This window comes from Dermacentor andersoni, chromosome 3 (genome assembly GCF_023375885.2).
Source record: "Dermacentor andersoni chromosome 3, qqDerAnde1_hic_scaffold, whole genome shotgun sequence".
NCBI classification, from domain to species: domain Eukaryota; kingdom Metazoa; phylum Arthropoda; class Arachnida; order Ixodida; family Ixodidae; genus Dermacentor; species Dermacentor andersoni.
The window spans coordinates 3,443,684-3,464,198 of record NC_092816.1 but is presented as its reverse complement, the minus strand read 5'-3'; the positions used below and the strand labels follow the sequence as shown (position 1 = coordinate 3,464,198).

The 20,515-nt window shown below is 46.2% G+C and overlaps 1 protein-coding gene across 2 annotated transcripts in view; it reads right to left on the bottom strand.

Annotated features, from left to right (window-relative positions):
* Alg3 (Alg3, alpha-1,3- mannosyltransferase) overlaps nt 1–15,925 on the bottom strand; it is a 156,135-nt gene extending 140,210 nt beyond the window's left edge. The window contains exons 1-3 of one of the 2 annotated variants that reach the window (XM_055065668.2): nt 15,514–15,925; nt 15,231–15,330; nt 2,714–2,861 (exon numbers count right to left, since the gene is read on the bottom strand). In XM_055065668.2, the coding sequence (XP_054921643.1) occupies nt 2,714–2,861; nt 15,231–15,330; nt 15,514–15,733 (468 nt within the window). In that variant the 5' untranslated portion in view covers nt 15,734–15,925. The remainder of the gene's footprint in view (nt 1–2,713; nt 2,862–15,230; nt 15,331–15,513) is intronic. The other variant, XM_050169410.3, reaches the window with a different exon arrangement.
* Between the last annotated feature and the right edge of the window lie 4,590 nt (nt 15,926–20,515).

The window sequence follows — 20,515 nt, the reverse complement described above, 5'->3', positions numbered from 1 at the left end:
ACAGTAGTTTCGTCTTAAAAGTAGTAAAGTCATATCCCCGTCTCAGCGGCCATTGAACATAATGTGTTTTGTATCCGCATAAACCGTACCAGCTTATTGCGTACATATCGGTTAACACGTAGTGTTCCCACTTTTTGTCGCGCAAACACAATGGTGCAAACACAAGCCCTGGCAGAACAACAAGCCTCAGAGATCAGCACAATGGCCTCCAAGCACCTTGTGTGTTTGCACATGAAGCCACATCAACATCATTTCGGCGCCGTGCCAGAGAGCGTTGTGGCGTCATGCAAGTGGGAGCTCGCGTCATGCCGAAACTTGGATAAAAAAGACGCCGGGTGCTTAGCAAAGAAGAAAAATTAGACATCATTCGTGCTATCAAACGTGACGCGAAAAGTCGGCGCTGGCAAGCGACATTGGTCTGTTAACTACAGTGTGTGGCATTTGGAATGCGAAGAAGTTGCTCGGCAGCGCTGCTGCAACCGCAAAGAGATGTCGGCTACGAGGTCTGACTTTTCGCCATCGTTGCCTCTGTTGTTGCCGAAGCGTCGCCTAGCGACAGTGATAAGCACGACACGGAAAGCGACAGTACGGGCGATTCAGGCCCGACAGTGGGAAAATGCAATTGTCGCGACGAGAACAGCACCCCACAATGAAGAGGTGTCCTGCGGCTTCTGAAACGCTACCGCACCTGTGCACGGAGAATATGCAATGCCAACGAGGAATCTGCCATGCGAGTGTTTGCCGAGAAGATAGGGCAGGCTGTAAAGCTGGCTCACAGCTTCAGCAAGTTAGAGGCCGCTGTCGTCGCTGCTAGGCCACCGCAGCATCAAACGAAAATAACACATTTGTCGTGTGAAGTAAATAAATACTGCATGCCTTTTTCTACTTTCATCGCACTCTCTTCGAGTTCCGTTTTTGACAGGTAAGTGGGCGATCTCATGCTATTTCGGTTAAGCAGTACTACCGTTTAGTACATACTTTTTCCAAGCTCCAGCCAACTATGGTTTAATGAGGTTTCACTGTATCAGTATTAGGTGTCATTAACACCCTTTTTGAAAAACTAGTAGCACAACAATTTAAAAAATGTATTAACGAAAACAATATTACTGTTCAGCAACAACATGGCTTTGCTTCAGACAAGTCAACATCTACTGCCGTATTAAGTCTTTCACAGCACGCTAATTTTACTATACACCAAAATGAAATTGCAGTTTTGTTGTTTTTAGACATCAAGAAGGCATCCGACACAGTTTGCCACAATATACTACTATGCAAATTAGAATGCTATGGCTTCGCTGATAGCGTACTGGAATTCTTTTTCAGTTATTAGTCCTTTCGTATACAATATGTGGTAATTAATGATTCCGTATCGGAAGTTAAAAATATATCATGCGGCATACCACAGGGGTCCATTCTAGGTCCTTTATTATTTTCTCTTTATATATATGGTACTGCAGACACTGCACTTCTCAGAAATTCCGGTGTATACAGATGGCGCGGCACTTACATTTACCAGCAATTTGCTTACAACACTGCAGAACAGTATAATGATGGAGCTGTCAGCTGTTTTCCTGGTTTTTAGTAATTGATTGATGCTGAACATAGCAAAAACGTCATTTTTCATTCTAGACAAAGGACACTGGACTACAGTTTAATTTCTCTCTCGCTAGACACCACTTTAATTGAGCAAGTGTTTTCGTTCAAATACTTAGGGCGTTTTTCGACAGTCATTTACACTGGAAGGATCACATCAACAATGCGTGCAAGAAATTAGTATTTGGGTGCTACACTCTGATAAAAGCCAAGCAGTATCTTCCCTCTTCCGTGCTTAGATCTTCATATTTTTCGTTCCGTCCCTCTCACATTAGCTATAGCATTGAATCTGGGGGCTTACATATGTTACATACTTATCGCCTTTACTGCTTCTTCAAAAACGGGCATTGCGGACCATCAGCTCCAACCCATTCTGCCTCTAAGCTGCAAATTATTTGGAAGAGCTCAGTATCTTATTCTTTATGTCACTGCAAAATCATAAGATTTGCGTCATGATAAACAACATAAGCCAAACCAATTTTCCATTACCACCGACTATCTTCTTTTTCCCAAACCATATTGTTAGGCAACCTTCTAATTTCAATTTCAACCTACCAAAATGTAGCAACTTGTACGGTGAATTGTCAATTCAGTTTGCCGGCGCACAAGTTTGGAATGAGCTACCAATAGAAATAAAGGTATCTAGAGATTTTAAACTGAGTTGTAAATTGCATTACTTATCTAACCAAACAGAATCATGAAATTTCTTGTTATTGCTGCACATCTGTTCTTTCAATATTTAAAAATTTTTTTTTTCTTTCCTTCTTTAACCTTACTTTTGATGTTATGAAATGTTTGCCTTCATAGAATTGTATGTTGAATTGCATCAAGCAAAAACTTGACTGTTTTAAGTTTGGTTTAGTGTGTTTTCTAGTGGTACACATGAAGACATGTTGCATCTGCGTGTTGCTTGCATTACCTACCTTATGCATCTATATGCATAGTCGATATTGGACTGGCTACTAGCTTTTAAGCTACTGGTCCAAACAGTGTTTTGCAGACTTCTTTTGGGTTTTAAATAAAGTGTTCCCTCCTCAAAAAAAAAAAAAAGAATGCAGTGAAAAATTTTCTTTGCTGTCCGTATGCATAATAGCGGCTGCAAGCTCAGCAGAAGTGGCACCTTGCAAGTCTTGTTGTACAAGCTGAACACCAGGCATAAGGTGAAGAGGTAGAGGGCTGCATACAGGTACTGGGCTAGAGGAATGTTTGTCCCGTGGTCAGTGATGTAGTACAGGGCCATGAAGATGTATACAAAGCCTGCAGGGTACCTAAAACACACAAACAGAAAACCACTCTTGCAGCCCACCATACTTGTGCACCTGATTCCCATTTTAATTCCAGTGACCGAGTTTTATTCTCCCTGCTTCACACAGAGTAGCTACTGATTTAAATGAATGCAAGAAGCAGAACTGTTATCATAAGGTAAGTGACAAGCTGATTTGGATGGAATTTGTCACAATTCAATGGAATATCAAATCCTTGTGGCTGTAAGAAATATCACACTGCACATCACAGCTGCACGACAAAATGTAATGCCAAACTTTTATAAGCCGAATCTGTTACGGCATTTAAAGCTCACAAACTTTGCATGTCTCACATTCAGCAAAAGCAACATTCTATATTATCATCTCGATCGTGAATCTAGCTCATTTCTCCTGTCTGCACAACATGGTATTTGCAAACCATATTGGTTTGATAAGCAACTTATAAGCTACATCACGTTCTAGACATGGGATCCACTGTGCACTGCATTTTCTTGGATATTTCAAAAGCGTCTGATGCAGTATGCCACAAGGTTTTACTACACAAATTAAATCAACTTAACAATGACTCTAACCTCTTAAAATAGGTTGAGTGTTCCCTGAGTAATCGTTCACAATTTGTTAATGCTAATGGCTGTAACAATAATCAGACAGGTTGTGTCCCCAACTATATTCTGCTACACGAGGATATTGCCTGTATAGACGTCGTACCTTCAGCAGTGCTGCAAGTTACTTGTGAGACAGTATAATTAGACACTCCCTTTCGTTTACCACTTGGTTAATATAGCATTGTGGCAGAAATGCTTGCATAAACAGGCAACAATAGCACATCCTCTGTGTGCACGTGATCAGCACTTGCTGATACGATGGTGGGCGAGTGGTGTGGAAGGCACTGAAACTCAACCTGGGAACAACTTCTTCCTGTTTGCATTTCAAACAACTTTTTGTTTAACGACTGCTGCCTGCATGGGCCAATATCGAATTCTTGTATATGTGTGTGCTCCTGCAACATAAACAAGCAATTTTAACAAAAATGAACACCGCCTCAAAGTGTTAAAGATCCTTCAAACCAAGCACTAAACAGCAAGCCTAAATATAAAAAAATAAAAATTATGGGGTTTAACTTGCCACAACCACGACCTGATTATGAGACGCCGTAGTGGGGGACTCCGAAAATTTGGACCGCCTGGGGTTTTTTAACGTGCACCTAAATCTAGGTACGCGGGTGTGTTCGCATTTCGCCCCCATCAATATGCGGCCACCATGACCGGGATTCAATCACATGACCTCGTGCTTAGCAGCCCAAGACCATAGCCACTAAGCAAGAACCTGAGGGGCGGGTATTCTGTAAGTGTGTACCAAGTGTCAACTAAGTGGACTGTCCATTTCAGTGCACACCGATTGGATAGAGTGCAAAGTTGGTAGGGCTGGCGCCTGTCATCACCATCGGCTCTCAAACTCTATTCATTTAGTGCACACTACAATAAACGGGCACTTACAGAATATCCCCCCCCCCCCCATTTGCAAAGCTTGGGACAACACTCAGAGTGGAAAAGGTGTTGGAGCACCAGCTGCTTTTAATTAAAGTAGCCTGAGGTTCCAGCTATGCTAGAACCTCAGGCTACTTGCTAGCTGAGCTAGTCACAAAAAGTCAATGAAGACAAGAACTAAACTTGTCAGAGTAAACAGCTAGCTGCTCTCTGTGGTTGCATACACTGACCTGTCAAATGACCTTAGCAGCTGTGACCTGGTCTAGTATGAGAGCGAATCAGAAAGTCTTTGCCCCTATATTTTTATTAGCCAGAATAAGGTACAGGCCTCAGTGATTTAAATGTGATACTCAGGCAGCATGGCTTTCAGCGCTTTTTGTGGAACCGATGATCGCTGGGTGTTCACCTAGCATTCGGCTGAGGAGGCCGAATGCTGTTACGATGCATCAAAAAGATTCTTGCTTGCATGCAACACAAAAATGCATCATCTCAGTGTCACCAGCGCCTGTCAGTGGCACAAGAAAGTATCGACCGCCATGTTGTCCGAGCATCGCGTTTCAATCGCTGAGCACTGTACGTGCAAGTAATTACAAATATACATACTATGCTACCTGCCTTACACGATCTTTCCGCATAGTCCCCACACCGGTTCAGACATCTGACCCGTCACAGCACTAAACATGAGATGCCCCTGTTGTAGAGTCGTCCAGCTGACTGTGGAACCACCGTTGGCCCTTTCCGAACTCACAACACCACCAACCCAGACTTTTCAAAGCGAGACACCGTTCCCCATGTGTGGGCTGTATTTCGCTGTGGATTTCAATGTGCGTTCATCCCTTGCTCCATAGAAATGAATCGCACTTCGTTGCTCGCACACCGTGGACGTGTGAAGCCCAACCACCATTTTCGATAGATGGATGGATAAGGCTGAACCCTTTAAATTGGGCGGCAGTACACGACACCTAGCCATGACTAATAATATATCTTGTACTTAACGAAGGGTGAAATTTCACTCTTGCCTTGATTTTATCCACCAATCAGATAACCTCCATTCGGTTATTTCTACCCGCTTAAAGTATATTTTTCCTCCACTGACCGTAAACCCCATTCCTTTGAAAAAGTCCGTCCCATTGCTTTGAACTGCAGGGTGAAGCCCTTTACAGAAAAGTATTAGGTGTTCAGCCATTTTCTCTTCCTCTCCACCCACACCACATAACGTGTCTATACCTTGGTACTTGACTCGCTGCGTCTTAGCCTGCAAGACTCCTGTCCGGGCTTCAAACAACGAAGAGCTTCCTCTTGACATTGACATGTTTGCACAGCGCAAGATACGAGGACTGAAGGAAGAACACAACACAGGCGCTGACTTGAACTGATATTTATTTGCTAAATCACCAGAACTATATACATGAGCAAAAGTAATGAAAAAACAACTTTTGCGTTGTCACACATGCACCCCTATCGCATCACAGCCAGATACTTGACTTCATTTTTGGTGAGGGCAATAGACGGCATGCTGATGTAAAGGTCACCCAGTCACTGCATCTTGTCAGTCTCTATGATTTCACGTGTTAGCCCGCAATACTCCTGTTCTGGCTTCACACAACAAAGAGCTTTCTCTTCACACGCACCGCATAACGTGTCTATCCCTTGGTACTTGACTGGCTATGTCTTAGCCCGCACTACTCCTGTCCTGGCTTCAAACAACAAAGAGCTTTCCCTAGAATTATCGTAGATATATTCTTTGGCAATTTCCAGCTTGAAAGTTCTGCATGTTCCCAGTGCCGATTTCATCTGCATCCCCGTTTTCCACAGACTCCCCTCTGTTTCTTTAACCCTTTTCTGAACCAATGTTTCTTGGCTTGCTTCCCTGCTGTTATCCAAATATTCGTGTGACAATTTCCTGGTTTGCTTTTCCATTTTGTGTCAACATTCCTCATGAAAGAGTAAAATTGGTCCTGAAGAAACAGGCCACCCTAGAGGCAGTAAGGGTAAAAGCAGACAAGTTCAGGCTGGCACTTGCAAACAAATATGCAGCCTCAGAACAGAGAGATGAAGATGACATAGAGGTAATAAATGAAACTGTAACTAGGCTGGCTTCAGAAGCAGCAATTGAAGTGGGAGGCAAGGCACCAAGGCAACCAGTAGGTAAGCTCTAACAAGCAACAAAAGACGTACTAAAGAAACGACAAAGCATGAAAGTGTCCACCTCAAGAGATCAAATGGAATCCGTGGAACTGTCAAACCTGATCAACAAGGAGAAAATAAGGGATATTCGAAATTATAATGCAAGAGAGACTGAGGAAGCAGTAAAAAATGGATGCAGCATTAGATCAGTGAGAAGAAGATATATGCTCCGAAAGATAACCAGGGTAATATCAGTAATTTCGAAGATATAGTAAAAGCAGCAGAAGAATTCTATACTGACCTGTACAGTACCCAGAGCAGCTACAATACACGATACCTCCATTCGAAGTAGTAATGAACATTTTAGAAGGGCCTTGCAAGACATGAAACATGGAAAAGCGGCAGGAGAAGATGGAATAAAGTAACCAAAAATGGAGGAGACATCATGCTTGAAAAGCTGGCAGCCCTCTATACGAACCGTCTCATTAGGGTCCCAGGGAACTGGAATAATGCCAACGTTATACTAATCCACAAAAACGGGGACGTTAAAGAACTGAACAAGTATAGACCCCTTAGCTTACTTCCAGTATTGTACAAAATATTCACCAAGATAATTTCCAATAGAATAAGGGCAACCTTGAAATTCAGACAACCAAGAACAGGCTGGCTTCAGGATGACATACTCTACAATGGTTCGCATCCATGTCATCAACCAGGTTACCGAGAAATCTGCAGAGTGCAATCGGCCTCTCTATATAGCTTTCTAGATTATGAAAAGGCATTTGATTCAGAAGAGATATCAGCAGACATGGAGGCATTATGTAATGGAGGAGTACGGAGGCTTACGTAGACATCTTGGAAAATATCTACAGGGATTCCACAGCTACTTTAATTAGAATAAAAACAGGAACAGCGCAGCACAGGACGAGCGAGTAAACAGGACATCCTAAACGTCCTCTGTTGCGCTGTTCCTGTTTTTATTCTAAAGATGAACCAACCAGCCCCATTGAACACACTGCTACTTTAATTCTCCACAAGAAAAGTAGAAAGATACACATAAAGAAAGGCATCAGACAAGCGGACACAATCTCTCTAATTCTGCTCACTGCATGCTTGAAAGAAGTATTCAAGCTATTAAACTGGGATGGCTTAGGAGTAAGGATCAACGGCGAATATCTCGGCAACCTTCGGTTTGCAGATTTGTTCAGCAACACTGGGGACGAGTTACAACAAATGATTTGAGGACCTCAACAGATAGAGTGTAAGAGTGGGGTTGAAGATTATTATGCAGAAAAGAGAGATAATGATCAATAGCTGGGCAAGGGAACAAGAGTTCAGGATCACCAATCAGCCTCTAGAGTCTATGAAGGAGCATGTTTACCTAGATCAACAACTCACAGGAGACCCTGATCATGAGAAGGAAATTTAGAAAGAAATAAAAATGGGTTGGAACGCATATGGCAGACATTGTCAGATCCTGCCTGGAAGCTTACCATTATCATTAAAAAGAAAGGTGTACAATCAGTGCATTCTACCAGTGCTAACATATGGGGCACAAACTCGGAGACTGACAAAGAAACTCGAGAACAAGTTAAAGGGCAACACCGGTGATTTTTCTATGTCAATGGATCTGGATGAAATTCGCTGGGTACATTCCTCTGAACACTTCTGTCACGTCCTCAAAAAAGCAGGTCTGAGAGTTTCACAGATTTTTTACAAATGAATTTAATTAATTGCCTCGAACACCCAACCTTGCCTCCTCCTCAGTTACAAGCCACATTGTGTATCATGTCAGGAGTGTTCTATGCAGAGCATGCCGAGATTATGCAGACGACAGTGACGAGAGCATCGAGGAATCGACGATCGTGAGCTGGTGCATGGCACGAGAGGTTATCTTCCCTCTAATAATAATATATGGGGTTTTACGTGCCAAAACCACTTTCTGATTATGAGGCACGCCGTAGTGGAGGACTCCGGAAATTTCGACCACCTGGGGTTCTTTAACGTGCACCTAAATCTAAGTACACGGGTGTTTTCGCATTTCGCCCCCATCGAAATGCGGCCGCCGTGGCCGGGATTCGATCCCGCGACCTCGTGCTCAGCAGCCCAACACCATAGCCACTGAGCAACCGCGGCGGGTATCTTCCCTCTAGAAGTAGGCTGCACGAACTTCAGCCCTCACCATCCGCATGCACAGTTTGAGCCGATGCCGATCGCGTTCAGCCGAGGTTAAGCCTATATGTCACAGTCACGTAGTTGATGCGTCTGCTGCTGGTGGGCCTGAGCAACTGACACGAAGCTAATTTAACCATCAGGATGAAGAAAACTCATTCTGCAGTTCAGTTACGACTATCCGGATTTGAAATAAACCATTCCTCATTTTGTACAGTGCGCACACAAAAAGCGAGAAGTGATGACACGGAGCAGTATCGACATCAGTACGTTGCCATTTTCGACCCGAAAGCTGCTTGACGCACTCACCGGCTCTTCCCTAAATTAAATGCGACTACGAACATAGATGTACTTTTACGTATTGTCATGCAGACTCATTCTTTAGCTTCCAAGGTGCACTGCTTGCCTCGTATCCCAAATGGGCAGCAAGCGTTGGCCCCTCAATACAGCAGCGTAAACAATAGCATAGTTCAGCTGCCAACGGTGTCTATACCAGCATCGGCGTTTCCGCAAGAAAACTATGCATTATGTCCACTTTATGGAACATATTATGTGCATGAAGAGAACACGAAGGATGATAAATAGGCAGCATAATAACGCTCCCTACTACGGACTCCCGCTCGCTGTTTTCGAAGATGTGTGGTCACTCATATCAGTGCAATTCAGAGTGATGCAACAATGCTTACATGCACAAAATTTGCCTGTTTTACACATCGTCAAGGTTTCGACAAAAATTCGGCTGGTCATGCATTGAAGTGAAAAAAGGTTTGCAGCCACTGACCAAGTTAAATGAAAAGAAAGATGTTTCGAACCCATACGGGTTCCTTGTTCACAATGAGGCGGACAGGACAAGTAGTGGCATATTAAAGGCCGTTTTGATATGTTCTGACATTAATTGATGTCACCGATGAGCGGCTATAGCATTATATCTCAAGCGAACGAGGAATGGTCGCTGTACCTGCCGATGTAAACAAATGCACCGTTCGGTGGTTTGGACTGTCAGCAGCGTTCTTGCAGGATACAAATGTGGAAAGTCATGCTTCACATCTTACAGTGAGCATGCAAAGCGCTTGCCTGAGAATGGATTAAACACCTAAAATAGTAAGCAGCACATATAAAATCAGTGGTTAGGGGTACCCTTGGTCTTCATGTTGCAGCACGATATGTAGTGCATGGGCACTGGCTCTCGTGGTGGTGGGTCGAACGCGAATGACAATTCACGAGTATTGAATTCGTCAGAATCATAACTGTCAATATTTGACAAATCCGAAGAGCTGGTGCAGCTGACATATTGTCATACGAAGGTCCAGCGCGGTCATGATTCAGCCGAGCGTCTGCTCTTCGCTGCACACAGGCGAGGTCGGCATGCCTTGCGCGACTTTCCCGGTGGAACGAGAATAAAGGGGGTTCAACCGAGGGGCCCGATTTTTTATTAATCATATCATAAGGAGCCAACAAACAAAGACACCAAGGAAAACATAGGGGAAATTGCTTGCATTTACTAACAGAATTAAAGAAATGATTAATTAATGGCAATGAAAGTGGATGCAAAAACTTGCCGCAGGTGGGGAATGATCCCATGCCTTCGCATTATGTGTGTGATGCTCTAACCACTTGAGCTACCGCGCCGCGGTTTGCCCTTCCACTTTCTTGGGTATTTATGTGCTACTACTAGAACTAACCTTGGGAGTGTTAGCCAGCACCACCACTCATAAACCTTGGCGGCGGATGTGGAACATCCTTTCTGCCACAGGCGTCACGAGTACATGATCTTTTTGGCTGAAGGCAACTGATCAATAAACCCGTACATGCTACCTGAAGGCATCAATGTTGCCAGACTCTAGACCCTCGTTATGTAAGAACGAGAAGGGGTTAAACCAAGGGGCCCGACTTTTTATTAATCATGTCATGAGAAGCCAACAAACGAAGACACCATGGAAAACACAGGGGAAATTACTTGTACATACTAACTGAATTAAAGAAATAAATTAATGGCAATGAAAGTGGACGAAAAAACAACTTGCCGCAGGTGGGGAACGATACCAGGTCTTTGCATTGCGCATGCAATGCTCTAACCAATTGAGCTACTGCGGTGCAGTTTGCCCATACACTTTCTTGGGTATTTATGTGTTACTACTTGAACTAACCTGAGAGACTCAGGTTAGTTCAGTTGGAGACACTTGTGATGTTACACGAAGAGGTTCGCTCAGCTGCTTGGTCAGGTTCGGTTTGTGTTTGAACTTTTTTGCTTATTTAAAATTATTTGCAAATTTGTGTAACAATCCTACTATCAGACACGTGACAGGGGTGTCTCGAGAATCTAAGTATTCCAATACATTGGCATGGTCGAAAAATCACCAGAGTTGCACAATAAGGACCGTGCAAAGAACGATGGAATGAAGAATGTTAGGCACAACGTTAAGATACAGGAAGAGAGCAGTGTGGATCAGAGAGCAAATGGGGGTTTGCTCTCTGATCCACACTTTTATTTAAATTTTCAGTTGACAATATTTTAATTGGCATTAACAGAGAAAAATGGAGCTGGGCAGGTCATGTAATGCAAAAGCTTAGATAACCGGTGGACCATTAAGGTTACAGAATTGGTGCCAAGAGAAGAAAAGTGCAGTCGAGGACAGCAGAACACTACGTGGGGTGATGAAATTAAGAAATTCGCAGGCGCTAGTTGGAATCTGTTGGCGCAGGACAATGGTAGTGGGAGATCGCAGGGAGAGGCCTTCGCCCTGCAGTGAACATAATATAGGCTGATTACGATGATTCCACGTGTACAAGTAACTGAAAACTTTCCTTGCCTACTGCTTTCTCACCATTTCTCTCAATTGCTCCTCAACTTCTATCTTGCTGCTAGCTTCCCTGTCCTTGAATGATGTCCATCCCATGTCACCCAGCACCTCCAGATTTGGTATACATATTTCCGTGTGCTCCCAAAGCAAGCCTACCTACCCCTCGTTGCTTAATTTCCAATCTTGCTAGAACCTCTGATCTCATGCACAGGACCGCATTGCCGAAAGCCAGACAGTGCCCTATTTTTCATTACAGCTGTATTCCTACTACCTTTAATCGTTACATATTTTTCATATTCCAATAGGTACTCAGCCCCGCTGTTTATCCACATGCCAAGATATTTGTACTTATCCGCTACCGCCAGCGTAAACTCCTGTATCCTATGCTCGCCGCCCTGTTTATCATTAAAAATCATGACTGCCAATTTTTCATTACTCAACTTTAAACCTAACCTATCTCCCTCTTTACCGCAAATGTCCATCAATCTACCATAAGTCTACCATAAGTATAATGTCATCCACGTACATCAGTCCCGGTAATCACTTTTCAATCCATTCTCGTTGCTTGAAAAAAGAAAGGTTGAAGCCAAGTCCACTCCTCTCTAATTTGGTCTCTTATCCTTGTAGATACAACGTGAACAACAAAGGTGACAGAGGGCACCCCTGCCTAAACCCCGCTATATCTCTATAGGCTCAGATACCTTTTTTTTTCCATTTTATAAGCACCTTGTTACTTTTTTCGATATACTTTAAAAGATTAGTTACTCCATCTTCCACCTCTAGTGTGCACAATATGTCCCACAAATCCTACTAGATCACACTGTCATAAGCTCGGTTGATATCCAGAAATGCTAGCCATAGGGGCCTGTGTTCCTTTTCTACTATTTCAATACCCTCGGTCAATGAAAACAAATTGTCCTCTAACCTCCTTTGCTTCAGGAACCCATTTTGTAGTTCCCTCAGCACCTTTTCGCCCTCCACCCATGCCTGCAGTCTGCCCTTTACAATCTGCATCACCACCCTGTAAACCACTGATGTCCCTGTTATGGGATAGCAGTTGTTTATGCCGGCTTTGTCCCCCTTTCCCTTATATATCATGTTCATCCTGCTTAGTCTCCATCCATCAGGGGCTCTACCATCCATTATTGTTTTGCTCACTACCTCTTAATGCTTGCTCAGATTTTAGGCCCAATGTCTTTATTAACATAATTGAGATGCCATCAGGGGCCATATAACGTACAACTATTCCAATATGTTTTTATTCCAATCTCCTGACACCAAATATGCGTAACCGCCGACGCAAGCATCGGGAGGTCACCTGCAGGGTTGGCTGAACAGACCAATCAAATGCTCCCCTCATTCATAGGATGTCACTTTTGTTTGCGAGAAAAACAAATAACATTGCCTGCACTGAGCGGCTTGTCTTATCTAATTGACTCACAAGAGGCGAGGAGCATGTTCAAGTGGAGAGGGATTCGATGGGGCCGAGCCACTGCACTGAATATCGATAACTGGATGAAAAAGATGGTGCCAGCACCTGCGATTGGTCTGCTTTCTCTTACTTAGCTTGCGGTGGCTCGTCGACAACCGCAGCGGCATGCAACGGAAACTTAAGAATGACACTAAAACGGATCCTCAGCAAAGAAGAGCTGGCAGAACGAGGTCATAAACGTGCCGAAAGTTCTCGAAAACGTTACACGGCCACGTAAAAAGGTTTATTACACGCAAATAAACCCATGCTCTCCGGCAGGGGCAAGTAGCCAGAGTCGGAGCGATTGGCGGCAGCCATCTTTTATTCCTTCCCGAATGGGGCAGCCTGCGGCTATTCAGAAGAACATTCAGTTTCATTTGGCATATTAATGTATCTTTCACGTGTACGCGTCACTTTGACGCGGTAAGTTCTTGCGGTATTGTGGCGTCGCCTGAGAGGTAGGTGAAATGGTGCAGCCCGAAAACTTTGGACCAATAGTTGAGGACTAATGGCAAAAAGGCGTCGAATCAGAAATAACTTTTTGTTTTGTTCGGTCAAATTATGCATAATCAGTGTGTACACGTCATATCAGCTGGGGAGCTATCGTGGTTTTCGTGATGTCGCGTGACAGACAGGTGAAGTGGGGGTGGTACAAAAAAGTTTTTCACCAATCGCGGTGGGCTGATTGCAGAATTGGAATAGTTTTACGTTATAGCACCCCAGGTCCTGTTGACGTGCTACTAGGAACCCTCTTCTATGCCCTTTCCCACTCGCTTTGTTCAAGTGGAGCCACTGCTCTAACCGTTCTATCCACGTTTGATAGAGTGCATACATTTCATTGTTCTTTATCAATTTTTCTGTCATCATTGTTCATACATGTTCAATTACCTCATCTCCTTCTAGCCAAACACCTTGAGCTGTAATTATACACTGCTGATCTAGGCTAGTCTTATTACTCAAGGAGTTGAGATGGTTCAAAAATTTCTTAGCTGCTTTTCTATCCTTTTTGTTTACTTCTGACAACCATTGGGTCCCCTGTCTTCTAATCTTCTCATTGATCAAATGGGATGTTTCCCTTCTACAGTTTAAGAAATCATCCCATTTTCTGTCTACATCAGCTTCTTGTTAACCACTCTGCTTAGAATGTCTGTGTTCCCTGGATGCTGCCTGGCGTTTCTTTATGGCCTTCTAAATCTCCTCATCCCACCATCTCTTGGATTTCTGTCTTCTTTTCCCTTTGGGCTTGACTCTTACCTTAGCAAGCTCTAGCCCCAACAGCCCTGTTAAATTAGCGCATGTCCCTTCTGTTTTAGTATCCTCAGAAATTACTTAAAGTTGTTGGGTTACTAGTTCCAGCTGCTTTTCCAAATAAAAAAACCCACCTGGTTGTTTATCTTGATCCTTCCTGATTTCGTTTTACTTCTAAAACTCAGCTTGATGAGCTTGTTATCACTACCCAGACTTCTGTAGCCATATTCATTATGTTCATTACCCCTAGCCTATCATACATCCTATGTGACATTAGTGCATAATCTATCATTGACCGCAGGCTCACTACCTCCCCTGTTGTGTGCTCTTTGCACTTCTCAGTACCGTTACATACAAATAAGTCATGCCTTGCACACAGCATGTTGCCTGTTAAATCTACGTACCCTTCCATATCTTCTATGTGGGCATTCATATCTTCTAGTATAATTATCTCGCAGCCTCCTCCTAGCTCGTTAATGTCACTTGCTATGCGTTCTACATTTTTTTTTTTCTCTTTGGCATTTGCTTCTGTCCACAGGTATACAAAGCGTCTGCTCCCCTGCCACTTTCCCTTTTGACCATAAGTGTTCCTTGCATTCCTGTACGACCCTTTGCCAATGCATACATTTATGAATGAAAGCCCCAATTCCATCCCCCTTTCTGCTGCCCCCCATTCTATTGCAGTATTACCATGCATAATCAGGATTACAGGGTGGTTGCTCCATTTCCCTAAGATGTGCCTCCACAAACCCATATACCATCAGCTCCTCCTGTCTTAGCTGCTAATCTATATCCTCAACTTTCAGCCTAACAACTGACAGCAGCGCCGTGCCGCGGAGCGACCGGGCTGCTGCAAGAAAGGTCCACCACCTCCAAGAAAGGTCCACCAATGGGAATGGATACGTTGACTCCGCATTTACAGCCGTACTTTGGGTAAAAAAGAAAAAAAAATTGGGGCATGTTCCTGATTCGCCCTCGTATAGCTGCAGCTCTTTGTTGCCGCAATTTACATCCGCTGGTTACAGTCACTATTGCAACCATGTAACACGCAGTTTTGCAGACTCACACAAGTGGTCCAGTGTCCCCCTTAAGATGAGCGTAGTCGTAAGTGCCGTTTAGCACTCCTTCCACCTCTTGCATATAGGCTTTCCAGTCAATTTCAGTATCTGAAAGAAGCGAGAAACAATTAGGGAATATCGATGGGCTGAACTCTGAGCCAACATCCACAACACGAAGAACATGCATGAAACATGGAATTTTGAGACAGTCAATAAGAGTGTATAAATTTAAGTGCACGAGCGGCCAACGAAAGCACCCAGAACGGGACACCGCCATCATACTGTACTTACAAGGTACCTTGCTGATAACTGTCACGTTCACAACAAATTCGATGATTAAGAGAAACGGCAAAACTAAGTAGACAATTCCCGGATCGTTTACGAACTGGCACATGCTGAAATTGCGCAAATCGTTCATGATGCAGTTGTACGTGGCTCGCAGGTGCCTAGAAAGAACGAAATTCTTCCGGTGATGTTGGTTTCTCTTTCCAACACTACGGGGTGGTGCCATTCCTATCCGCGGTTCTGGCTGCAGCAAGATCAGCTGGTACAGGTGCACTGGGGTCAGCGTTGACGACGGCGCTGTTTTAGTTCACAGAACATCGAAACTGCTCAACTGGCAAAACCATGCGACATTCGCGCGAAGCGCCATATGTGGCCAATGCCTCCTTTACTAGATGCCCGCCGCGTTGCTCGCTTTCCCATTGTAGCGGCGGTTCCCTTAGTTCAGCATAAATTCCGTGAGGCGGCACTCGTTGCCTTTTTAACTTACAGGCAAAACATTGATTCACAGTGGAGGAAAAGAACTAGGAAGCTTACCAGCAAGTATGCGGCCTGTGGGGTGGGCAACACAGCAACAAAGAAGGTCAAGCGGAAAGTCAGAGAGGCTGAATTAATCTCATGGGTGGCGGCAATGGAAAAGAAACCTGCCATGAGTAACTACTTAAGGGGAAAAAACGAAATTAGGAAAGAAACCATTTATGATAACTCAAAGGGAAGCTCATTACTTTTCGAAGCGAGATCGGGATGCCTTAGAACACGCACCTATAAAGCGAGATATAAGAATGAAGAAGAAACATGTGCTTGCTGCGGTAAAGCTAGGGAAACGACGGAACATATTTTATTAGAATGTGAGGACGTCTACCCAGCGGTCGATTTAGACACCACTGGCCTCCTTGAAGCCCTTGGGTTCAGCGGGAGCAGTGGTAAAGCAAACAGGTCCGCAATAGACATCAGTAAGAGGCGATTGGAGGATTGGTGGAAGAAAAGTAGGGAAACGACAAAAGACGGACACGTACAAAAGCACAGTTCGCAATAGGGTATCAGAAATTTTTTTTTTTTTTTTTTTTCATTGGTGAACATAGGTAGGATATTAGGCAGCATAGTAGTAAGAGCTTGGTGGCGCAAGCCACCGCCCCGTTCCAAAGGGGACGCTCATAACATCCATCCATCCATCCATCCATCCACTTTCAGCGGATGTGGCAGAGGGGCTGAATGCTTCCGCCGGCGCGTTATGGGCGTCTTGCGCTGGAGTTTGAGGTATAGTAGCGGCGCCTGGTGGCGGCGCGGGAAACGACATTTGGGTCGTACCAGCTTGGGTCGTATTGAGCCCTGGCTGTGGCGAAGCACGTTTCTAGGCCGAGTTTTGCGTCGATTCGCACTTTATTCTGCCCTGTTGCGAGTGCGAAAAGGCTCGTCACTTCTCACAGACCACATCGACCACGCTGCGAGCTGGTCGCAGCCTGTAGTTTTACGAAAACGGACTCTCCGTGTGCCGTGGGACGTAATGCTGGAAGCAGAAGAAACCGCGGCAACGCCGATCCGGAGGGACGTATAGCTCAGCATCGAAAAAAGCGTCACCGTCGATACTGCTGCGTCGTGGGCTCCCATGAACAAGAAGGCCTGAATCCCAACATCCGATTCTATCGTTTCCCTTCAAGGCCTCACGAAACGGAGCGTCGGGAGCGCTGTATAACTGCAGTTCGTCGTGCTGGGTAAGCGAAACTTCGCGCCATGCTGACTGCTTCACCTGTCTTGAAGCTTGCTTGATTATAGATCTGCGCTCTAAAATTTGGTCTTTTGCACCTACAGTCCCGACGGCAGACCGACTTAGCAGCAGGCATGGCTGGTGATTCACGATTCGAAACCCGGCCACAGCGACAATTAACAATTCGACCGGTGCGAAGTGGTGAAGTGCCCAGGTGTGTGCAAATGACCACAAATGGCCGGGTTGATTCGGTGATAATTCACTACCCCACTACGAGCAGCACAGGTTAGAGAGTTAAATGTGCTCATACTTGACCTCAAGCCAGCTTGTTGAGGCAGCGCAGCAAGATAGTATTGATTACAGCAGATCGATTTTCGAGCGTTGTCATTAAAAGCTACATCAAGCGAGCAGCGCACGAGCTCGCGCTGCAGCGCGATTCGCACGTACGTGCGAGCTCATATGCATTGCATCAGTTATTACCAGTTACTAAAAGGGACAGATGGCCGCTACTACAACGCAGGCATAACTACTTGTTTAGCGGCATGCAGTCAACAAAGATTGCAGGAGACCCGCCGTTTCGCGGCATGTCGAAAGACCGCTGCCGTCGCGGCGCGTACCGTCGTGTGCTCGAGCAGTTCCGTACACATGATGTCTGCTTATCGCTGCTGTGGATTCATTTATAGCAAGCATTTCCTCGCGTTTGTGCGCCTGAATCTAGCAGCGTGCAAACCTTACCTGAAGTTCCACTTCGTACGCGACTCGCTTCACTTGCGATTGACACCGCGCTAAAACTTCGCCGCTTAATTCTTGAATGGCATACACGTATTCGGCACTGCATAATTTCTTGCCTTTACGCAGCGTGCCACTCCTGAAAAAATCTTCGGCGCCCGATATTCGCTGCAGGCCGTGATACAACAGAACCGAAAGTGGCGGGTCCATATTGTAAACGTGCTTTGCAAAGCAGACGACCGAGCTTGGTACGACCCATTTTAGGACAGAGGGCGCTTTTTAGCACCTTTTTCGCAGCGCCCCCTGGGCAATGCAAGAGCCCCATATGCGCGGTCGTCTGTTAGCGAGCGTTCTAGCGGGGCTTCCGAGACGGTGACAGATGTCACAGGACTCTCAGAAGCTGCAGCACGTGATCTAAGTTGCAGGCGCTTGTCATGAGAGGCGCTGGTTGCCTTTTCGAGGAGACGAGAAAATGGAGAGGACACCGAACCGAGTTTACCGGACAACGCGGCAGGCCTCTACTAAAGGAGGCATTGGTGTAGGCAACCCCAACGTTCGGCAGCACAATGGGCAGCAGACGACAAACAAGCAGGCTGGCGTTGCAAACGCGTGGCGTCATTTTGTCTGCGACTGTCGGTGCTCTACCAAGGTACGAGGATCGTTACGATCGTTACCCCCATAGAGTTTCATATTGGCGGCGAGCTCCACCACTGGAAAGGCTGGCGCCACCGTCGGCGTGACGTGCGTGACATGAGGGACCCCGTGGACAGTGAGTTGAGTGAGTGAATAAACTCTATTGTAGGTCCGGCGAGAACGCGAACTCGTCGCGCACCCGGCTAGTCCCACGTCGGGACCGGCAGGTCTAGCCCACCGGCCCGGTCGCGGGCACGCCGGACGGCCAGGATTTGCTTTTCTAGAACGGGGCTACGCAGAAGCGAGTCCCACTCCTCCTTGATGAACTTGGGGTATGTCGACCCGCACTCCCAGAGCATGTGAGGTAGAGTGGAAGTCTGGCCGCAGGACGGGCAGGCGTCGTCGCGATACACGTCGGGGTAAGCCTCGTGGAGAGCGGACAGACACGGATATGTGCTGGTCTGTAGGAGCCTAAGCGAAACGGTTTGCCCCCTATTCAACTTGGGGTGAGGGGGTGGAAAGACCCTTCTGGACATGTAGAAATATTTAATAATCTCGTTGTGAGTAGCGGGAGCGTCCCTGTGACCCTAGAGAGGAGGGGAGTCAGTGCTCCTTATAGAGGAAGCGCGGTCGGTGAGGTCACGCGCAGCCTCGTGGGCAGACTCATTGAGGTTCGGGGGAGCACCCTCGACCGATCCTACGTGAGCGGGAAACCAGTGAATTGAATGGTTTTTGAGAGCATGTGGACTCGAGCCGCTAAGAAGACGAACAGCTTCCTTGGCGATGCAACCCTTCTGAAAAGCCCTAACTGCCGTTTTGGAATCACTATAGATTTCGGACCCACGACCGTCTAGCAGGGCTATGGCGACTTGCTCGGCGACTCCGGGGTCTGAAGTGCGAATCGAGGCGCTATTGGAAATGTTTCCGCTCGAGTCGACCACAACGACGGCAAAGGTCTTCCCGTCACTGTACTCCGCGGCGTCGACGAAGCTTGCGCTAAAGTCGTGTCGCTTGATCTGTTTGAGGATGGCTGCTGCTCTGGCCTTGCGTCTGCCCTCGTTGTGGGCGGGATGGACGTTTCGAGGCACAGGGGCCACTACGAACTTGTCTCGAATGCACCTAGGGATAGGGGTACTTGCCATCGAGAATTCCGCAGGGTGGTAACCCAGCTGTTCGAGGATGCGTTTACCTGCCGCTGTGGTGGCCAGGCGACTGAGTTGCGCGCGTTCTTGGGCTTCGGCAATCTCCTCGGCGGTGTTATGTACCCCCAGCTTCAAGAGATCCTCGGTATGGGTCCTGATGGGTAGCCCGAGAGCCCTCTTGACTATTTTGCGGATAAGAACGTTGAGCTTGTCTCGCTCCGCTCCGAGCCAGTTGTGCATAGAAGTCGTGTACGTGAGGTGGCAGAGTACGAAGGCATTGATCAGCCTGAGAAGATTGTTTTCCTTCATGCCTCGATGCCGGTTTGCTATTCTGCGAACGAGGCGGAAAGCGTTGTCCGTCTTTGCGATGATCTTGCGGAGAGCAGTTCCGTTCCCGCCGTTGAATTCGACAAACATGCCCAGGACCCGAATAACGTCGACCCTGGGTATCACCCCCCCGTCACAAGTGCGAAGTCTGATGCTGCTTTCAGAGACTGGCTTCCAATCTTTGGGTCGGCCTCCCTTCTCTTTTCTGTAAAGTAGGAGCTCCGACTTGGCGGGGGAGCATCGAAGTCCGGTGGGGCGGAGATACTCCTCGATCACGTCGATCGCCTCCTGCATGGCTTCTTCGACTCTGCCCTCGCAACCGCGGGAGCACCGTATGGTGATGTCATCGGCGTAAATGGTGTGCTTGACGTCCTCGACGCGCGCCAACCTCTGGGAAAGACCAATCATACAGATGTTAAACAGTGTTGGGGAGATGACGGCGCCCTGAGGAGTGCCCCGCCCTCCGAGGGGCACA